Source organism: Pararge aegeria, chromosome 3 (genome assembly GCF_905163445.1).
Source record: "Pararge aegeria chromosome 3, ilParAegt1.1, whole genome shotgun sequence".
NCBI classification, from domain to species: Eukaryota; Metazoa; Arthropoda; class Insecta; order Lepidoptera; family Nymphalidae; genus Pararge; species Pararge aegeria.
Window position 1 is genome coordinate 21,556,575 of NC_053182.1, and position 9,164 is coordinate 21,565,738.

The 9,164-nt window shown below is 37.4% G+C and overlaps 1 protein-coding gene across 1 annotated transcript; it reads right to left on the reverse strand.

Moving 5' to 3' along the window:
* Positions 1-1,463: 1,463 nt before the first annotated feature.
* Positions 1,464-5,840, reverse strand: LOC120637447. Its single transcript, XM_039909296.1, has 2 exons — positions 4,972-5,840; positions 1,464-1,557 (listed from the first exon to the last, which is right to left on the reverse strand). Exons 1-2 carry the CDS (start codon positions 5,838-5,840, stop codon positions 1,530-1,532), a joined length of 897 nt encoding a protein of 298 aa, XP_039765230.1. The 3' UTR covers positions 1,464-1,529.
* Positions 5,841-9,164: the final 3,324 nt, after the last annotated feature.

The window sequence follows — 9,164 nt, forward strand, 5'->3', positions numbered from 1 at the left end:
CCGTGACATCCAACTTGACATCTCGTACCTCCGCAGTCCCATCGTGACAACCCCAGTTGCATGGATTGCAACTGGGTCGAAATAGCGACCAATCCTAAAATATTGTCTTGGTATGTACCCGTTGAACTTTATTTAGGAAATGTAGATTAACCACGAAAATATATGTTTAAATACGTACCGAAACTAAATACCAACTTGTAAGAGCCCAGAGCACAGAGACTTCGTAAAATGATGAGCCTAGAACTCTTAAAATTCCGATAGATAACTACTAACACTAAAACATAATTAAAATTCAGGCCTAGAACACTCGTACTTTAGACTGCATATCACACGTCAATATTTTAATATCGAAAAATTAGATTACTTGGTTTGTTTTTTTTTTAGATACCCATCCTACAGCCTAGAACTCTTTAAATTCCCATAGATAACTACTAACACTAAAACATAATTAAAATTCAAGCCTAGAACACTCGTACTTTAGACTGCATATCACACGTCAATATTTTAATATCGAAAAATTAGATAACTTGGTTTGTTTTTTTTTTAGATACCCATCCTACAGCCTAGAACTCTTGAAATTCCGATAGATAACTACTAACACTAAAACATAATTAAAATTCAAGCCTAGAACACTCGTACTTTAGACTGCATATCACACGTCAATATTTTAATATCGAAAAATTAGATAACTTGGTTTGTTTTTTTTTTAGATACCCATCCTACAGCCTAGAACTCTTGAAATTCCGATAGATAACTACAAACACTAAAACATAATTAAAATTCAAGCCTAGAACACTCGTACTTTAGACTGCATATCACACGTCAATATTTTAATATCGAAAAATTAGATTACTTGGTTTGTTTTTTTTTTAGATACCCATCCTACAGCCTAGAACTCTTTAAATTCCCATAGATAACTACTAACACTAAAACATAATTAAAATTCAAGCCTAGAACACTCGTACTTTAGACTGCATATCACACGTCAATATTTTAATATCGAAAAATTAGATAACTTGGTTTGTTTTTTTTTTAGATACCCATCCTACAGCCTAGAACTCTTGAAATTCCGATAGATAACTACTAACACTAAAACATAATTAAAATTCAAGCCTAGAACACTCGTACTTTAGACTGCATATCACACGTCAATATTTTAATATCGAAAAATTAGATTACTTGGTTTGTTTTTTTTTTAGATACCCATCCTACAGCCTAGAACTCTTTAAATTCCCATAGATAACTACTAACACTAAAACATAATTAAAATTCAAGCCTAGAACACTCGTACTTCAGACTGCATATCACACGTCAATATTTTAATATCGAAAAAATTACATAACAGAAAGTTTAATTATTTTTGGCAACGTAATATTAACGTGTGATATGCAGTCTCGAATACAAGTGTTCTATACTTTGTTTTAAGGCATGTCATAGTGAGATGTATGTGGGCAAATAAAACGACCGTCAGTTACGAAGACCGGTGTATTACTGAGTATAGGTATAACTTATGAGTAATGAGATACACATCATTCCTCCACACTTAATTTTTGAAACCTGGTAACAAAAACAACATCTTTAATTAACTTACAATAATTATAAAAAGGTAAGTAACTAAGTAATTTACATATTAACGAGCATCAAAAATATTTCCGGTAGTCAATTTTATTTCTAGATCGTTTTTGACGTGAGAGTGTGGGCGACGGGGCCTGTGGCGCGATGGCCACATTTTCAACTTGAGGAGAGTGGTCACATTCTGAGGCTGACGTCATTGGCGGTAACGTTACTGCCACACTCGTGGCGTCAGTGCACCCTCGCTCACTCTCTCCGTCCTCACAGTCACCCCATTCTTCCCTATCACCCCCATCCGACGCACTTATGTCATCGGGCACCGTTGTTCCTTGAGCTTCATCAGTTCCTATCTTGCCCGCCCGCTCCTCAATGGGCTGGGTATTTGCGGGCAACAAGCGCTGGTCAACAATTAGCCCAGCGTTAGTGCTTTCAGCGACCTGTGCTGGCGGTTGAGTAGTGGACTGATGAAGCTTGCTACCATTGGCACTCTCGACAACTTTACGACCAGTATATTTAATTATTTGATCTGTATGTCTAATACAGCAAACTTCAAGGTCATAAATAAAAATTTTAAACATTTTGTTCCCTATCTTCTCTCTTATGGACCCTAACTGCCAAGTTTCCTTCCGTGCGCTGTACCATCTGGCCCAAACGAGATCTCCGATGTTAAAATGTCTTTTTCCCGTCTGTACTTTTAAGTTTAGATGATTTTTATCAAGTGGTAAAATAAGATCTAGACGGGATCGAAGATTTCTACCGAACATTAACTTGGATGGCGTTTCGCCAGTGGTGCAGTGCACGGTGTTCCTATAATTAAACAAATATCCTAATAACAGCTCGTGAGTCTGATGAGTCGTCGAGCTATTCTTTAGTATACATTTTAACATCTTTTTACATGTCCTTACAGAGTTTTCAGCCTGACCGTTACTGGGCGGATGATATATGGGTGTCGTCATGTATTTAATTCCGTTGGATGATCAAAAGTTTTTAAAATCGTTCGAATTGATTTTAACATCATTGTCAGACACCAGTACCTCCGGAAGCCCGAATGTAGAAAAGATACTTTTTAATTTCCCGATCAAGGCTTTGGTCGAAGTTCCATTGTTCATATAAAGGCACTCGAGCCATTTACTAAAAGAATCGACTACTACCAGGTACACCCGCTGCTCGACGGTCATGTAGTCTATGTGCAGGCGATGCCAGGGAGCGCGCGCGGCCGGCCACGGCGCCGGCGGCTCGCGCGGCGGCGCGGCGCGCGCCTGCACGCACGTGTCGCACGAACCGATCCAACGCTCGATGTGCGCGTCCATCTGCGGCCACCACATGCGCTGACGCGCGTTACTTTTACTCTTAACGATGCCTAAATGAGAGTCGTGCAATTCAGTCAACATCTTTTCTCTTAATACTGAAGGAATGACGATTCTATGTCCCCTAAAGAGGCACCCGTTTTCGAATTGCAAATCTGACTTGCATTGAAAATACGGCAAAACTGATTTACAGACTATTTTCCTAGGCCAACCCCGTTTCATGTACCGAATAACCGTTTGCAACGTGGTATCGCTTTCCGTCATCTGTATAATGTCACGAGCTGTAATGGCCGCGGACGATTCATCCAAAAATCGGAGGGCGTAGTGAGCATCTACGTCGTCGCAATCGGTTTTATCGCTATTTTGTGAGGGCGTGCGCGAAAAATAGTCAGCCACTGCATTATTTTCACTAGACACGTACTGCACCGTATAATTGTATGCTGACAAAATAATAGCGTACCTCTGTAGCCGCAGTGCCGTTGTTACCGGTATACCCGTCTTACTATTAAAAATAGACACCAAGGGCCTATGGTCGGTTTTTAATATAAAGGGTTCTTTACAACCGTATAAATACTGATGAAAACGTTTAACACCGAATATAATAGCCGTCGCCTCCTTCTGTATCTGGCTGTAGTTTTTTTCGCTGGCTATTAATGAACGCGACGCGTACGCTAGAGGGCGCTCGCTGCCGTCTTCGGTACGCTGCGACAGAACGGCACCTAGCCCGTCGGGCCCCGCGTCCACCGCCAGCACGAGCTGCGCCGCGGGCTCGAAGTGCGCGAGTACGCGCTCCGAACACAGGTGGCGGCGCACGTCTGCCACGCTGCGCCGCTGGCGCGCGCCCCACTCCCACGGCGTATCGTTACGTAGCAAATCGTGAAGCGGCCTCAATAAGGCTGACGCGTTAGGAATGAAATGCCTATATTAATTTACAAAACCTAAAAATCTTTTAACTTCGGTAACATTGCTCGGCTCCGGTGCATTAATTATGGCTTCGACCTTATCGGGACAGGTCGTTAACCCCGCTTTACTTATAACGTAACCTAGGTACTTCACGCTTTCTTTAAAAAACTCGCATTTATTCTTCTCTAAACGTAACCCGGCGTCACTCAATTTACTAAGAACTTCATCGAGCCTTTTCAAATGAGAATTCCTATCGGAACCCGTGATACATATATCATCGAGCCAAACACTGACTCCATCTATACCCGAGAGCAGGGTTTCCATCGACTTTTGAAATATCGCAGGAGCATTGGCTAATCCATACACTAACCTGGTATATTTAAAAAGCCCCTTGTGGGTGTTAATCGTGGTAAGCTCCTGAGAAGAATCATCTAGAACAAATTGGTTGTAAGCGTTCTTTAAATCTATTTTGCTATATCGCTCACCCCCTCCCAGTTTTGCAAATACCTCTTCAATTCGAGGCAGGGGATATTTTTCAATCAAAAGATCCCTATTTAAAGTGATGGAAAAATCACCTGCGATCTTAACTTGACCATTAGCTTTCAGTACTGGCACTATAGGGGTGGCATAGTGTGAGAAATTAATGGGAATTAAAATACCTGAACTTACTAATCTGTTAAGCTCTTTTTCTACCTTATCTTTAAGGGCAAATGGTACGGTACGCGGCTTGAAAAATTTGGGAACAGAATTATCTTTAAGTTGCAACTTAACTTTAAATTTATTGAACGAACCCAATTCATCGCGCCACAGTTCGGCATATTTTTCTACTAAGCTTTGCACATCTTTATCATCACTTAAAGAGTTAATTTGACTAGTGATGATTAAGTTGAAGGCAGACATAAAATCCCTGCCTAATAGAGGTGGACCTCCATTTTTTATAACAAATACTTTCAACTTTTTTTTTAAATTATTAAAAATGACCTGAATACAAAAATAACCTAATGGGGAGATTTTATGTCCACTGTACATACACATCGTAACATTACTTTTTGATAGTTTATAATTTGAAAACTTATCACTAAACAATTTATCTGAAATAACGCAAACCCCAGAACCTGAGTCAAGTTCCATAGTCAATTTAACGTTACCTAAAATTAAGTCAACTAGGATAGGTTTATCACTCACGTACCTTATGTTAAAATTTTCACATTCCTCACAAACCTGACGACCTTCGTTGGGCTCGTCATCCCCGACATGGTAAACACCCGAACTCACACTAGAACAAACCTTTTTAAGGTGACCTTTGACCCCACACTTTTGACACCGATACCCTTTGTAACGGCACTTGTCACCACTTCCATGGTTTCTCAGACCACACACTTTGCAGCGCGAACTGTCACGCCGATTCGCTGAATCATCTCCGCTCGCACCAGCGCGGTCGCGCCGAGCCGGTGGAGCGCGGCCAGCGCGGCCTTGAATCTTCGCGCGGAATACCAGCTCCTCCTTGACTTGCACTGCATCGCTCCCTGAGACCGATACCTTCGCCTTCTTAGCACTCTCTGCTTGTTCTGCCAATTCAATAGCTCGAGCCAATGTGAGCGTGGACGGCTTCTGTTCAAATAGCTTATCGCGTTCTGGCCCAGAGCTCAAGCCAAGGACGAAACGATCCAGCAAATTCGTTTCCAAGGCGTTGCCGAAGTCGCAATAGGTTGCAAGACCCCTTAGTCGCGCCGCCCAGTCTCCTAATGACTCGCCTGAACTCCTGCACGCTGCATAGAACTTCGCTTTATCAGCAAATGAACACTGTCTGAGCTTGAAATGGCCGTCGAGTAATGCAACTAGCCCCGCGTAACTAAGAATATCCAACTCGTGAGGGTAAGCCAAGTTACGTACTAAGCGGTACGTTTCATCGGTGATATGCGTTAGCAGAACTCCAATCTTACTTTCTTCGTCCAACACTTTATTAATTTTCAAAAACTGCACTAATTTTCCTTTAAAAATTTGCCATTCACTTGTTTTGTGGTCAAATATTTGCAGATTCCCTAGGTAGGCCGACATTTTATTTATTAAAAATAAAAATAATATTTATTAACGAGGGTAAGTTATCCCATCCTCGTCGCCACTGAGATGTATGTGGGCAAATAAAACGACCGTCAGTTACGAAGACCGGTGTATTACTGAGTATAGGTATAACTTATGAGTAATGAGATACACATCACATAGTCTTAAAAGTGTTCTACTAGATACTAAAGAGTTCTATGCTGTGGAATGTTTAGGGTTGCCAAAAAAAATTAAACTTTCTGTTATGTAGTTTTTTCGATATTAAAATATTGACGTATGATATGCAATCTAAAGTACGTGTGTTCTAGGCTTGAATTTTAATTATGTTATAGTGTAAGAAGTGTTCTATCAGTAAATAAAGAGTTCTAGGCTGTGTGGTCTATAGGGTTGCCAAAAAAATAATACTTTCTGTTATTTAATTTTTTAGACATTAAAATATTGACGTGTGATATGCAGTCTAAAGTACGAGTGTTCTAGGCTTGAATTTTAATTATGTTTTAGTGTTAGTAGTTATCTATCGGAATTTAAAGAGTTCTAGGCTGTAGGATGGGTATCTAAAAAAAAAACAAACCAAGTAATCTAATTTTTCGATATTAAAATATTGACGTGTGATATGCAGTCTAAAGTACGTGTGTTCTAGGCTTGAATTTAAATTATGTTATAGTGTAAGAAGTGTTCTATCAGTAATTAAAGAGTCCTAGGCTGTGTGGTCTATAGGGTCGCCAAAAAAAAAATACTTTCTGTTATTTAATTTTTTAGACATTTAAATATTGACGTGTGATATGCAGTCTAAAGTACGTGTGTTCTAGGCTTGAATTTTAATTATGTTATAGTGTTAGTAGTGTTCTATCGGAAACAAAAGAGTTCTAGGCTGTGGGGAATATAGGGTTGCCAAAAATAATTAAACTTTCTGTTATGTAATTTTTTCGATATTAAAATATTGACGTGTTATATGCAGTCTAAAGTACGTGTGTTCTAGGCTCGAATTTTAATTATGTTTTAGTGTTAGTAGTGATCTATCGGAAACAAAAGAGTTCTAGGCTGTGTGGAATATAGGGTTGCCAAAAATAATTAAACTTTTTGTTATGTAATTTTTTCGATATTAAAATATTGACGTGTCATATGCAGTCTAAAGTACGTTTGTTCTAGGCTTGAATTTTAATTGTGTTATATAGTGTAAGAAGTGTGCTATCAGTAATTAAAGAGTTCTAGGTTGTGTGGTCTATAGGGTTGCCAAAAAAAATTATACTTTCTGTTATTTAATTTTTTAGACATTAAAATATTGACGTGTGCTATGCAGTCTAAAGTTCGAGTGTTCTAGGCTTGAATTTTAATCATGTTATAGTGTTAGTAGTGTTCTATCGGAAACAAAAGAGTTCTAGGCTGTGTGGTCTATAGGGTTGCCAAAAAAAATTATACTTTCTGTTATTGAATTTTTTAGACATTAAAATATTGACGTGTGATATGCAGTCTAAAGTACGAGTGTTCTAGGCTTGGATTTTAATTATGTTTTAGTGTTTGTAGTTATCTATCGGAATTTAAAGAGTTCTAGGCTGTAGGATGGGTATCTAAAAAAAAAAAACATACCAAGTAATCTAATTTTTCGATATTAAAATATTGACGTGTGATATGCAGTCTAAAGTACGAGTGTTCTATCAGTAATTAAAGAGTTCTAGGTTGTGTGGTCTATAGGGTTGCCAAAAAAAATTATACTTTTTGTTATTTAATTTTTTAGACATTAAAATATTGACGTGTGATATGCAGTCTAAAGTTTGAGTGTTCTAGGCTTGAATTTTAATTATGTAATAGTGTTAGTAGTGTTCTATCGGAAACAAAAGAGTTCTAGGCTGTGGGGAATATAGGGTTGCCAAAAATAATTAAACTTTCTGTTATGTAATTTTTTCGATATTAAAATATTGACGTGTGATATGCAGTCTAAAGTACGTGTGGTCTAGGCTTGAATTTTAATTATGTTTTAGTGTTAGTAGTGATTTATCGGAAACAAAAGAGTTCTAGGCTGTGTGGAATATAGGGTTGCCAAAAAAAATTATACTTTCTGTTATTGAATTTTTTAGACATTAAAATATTGACGTGTGATATGCAGTCTAAAGTACGTGTGTTCTAGGCTTGAATTTTTATTATGTTTTAGTGTTAGTAGTTATCTATCGGAATTTAAAGAGTTCTAGGCTATAGGATGGGTTTCTTAAAAAAATACAAACCAAGTAATCTAATTTTTCGATATTAAAATATTGACGTGCGATATGCAGTCTAAAGTACGAGTGTTCTAGGCTTGTATTTTAATTATGTTATAGTGTTAGTAGTGTTCTATCGGAAACAAAAGAGTTCTAGGCTGTGGGGAATATAGGGTTGCCAAAAATAATTAAACTTTCTGTTATGTAATTTTTTCGATATTAAAATATTGACGTGTGATATGCAGTCTAAAGTACGTGTGTTCTAGGCTTGAATTTTAATTGTGTTATAGTGTAAGAAATGTTCTATCAGTAATTAAAGAGTTCTAGGCTGTGTGGTCTATAGGGTTGCTAAAAATAATTATACTTTCTTTTATTTAATTTTTTAGACATTAAAATATTGACGTGTGATATGCAGTCTAAAGTACGAGTGTTCTAGGCTTGAATTTTAATTATGTTTTAGTGTTTGTAGTTATCTATCGGAATTTAAAGAGTTCTAGGCTGTAGGATGGGTATCTAAAAAAAAAACATACCAAGTAATCTAATTTTTCGATATTAAAATATTGACGTGTGATATGCAGTCTAAAGTACGAGTGTTCTAGGCTTGAATTTTAATTATGTTTTAGTGTTTGTTGTTATCTATCGGAATTTAAAGAGTTCTAGGCTGTAGGATGGGTATCTAAAAAAAAAAACATACCAAGTAATCTAATTTTTCGATATTAAAATATTGACGTGTGATATGCAGTCTAAAGTACGTGTGGTCTAGGCTTGAATTTTAATTATGTTTTAGTGTTAGTAGTGATTTATCGGAAACAAAAGAGTTCTAGGCTGTGTGGAATATAGGGTTGCCAAAAAAAATTATACTTTCTGTTATTGAATTTTTTAGACATTAAAATATTGACGTGTGATATGCAGTCTAAAGTACGAGTGTTCTAGGCTTGGATTTTAATTATGTTTTAGTGTTTGTAGTTATCTATCGGAATTTAAAGAGTTCTAGGCTGTAGGATGGGTATCTAAAAAAAAAAAACATACCAAGTAATCTAATTTTTCGATATTAAAATATTGACGTGTGATATGCAGTCTAAAGTACGAGTGTTCTAGGCTTGAATTTTAATTATGTTTTAGTGTTTGT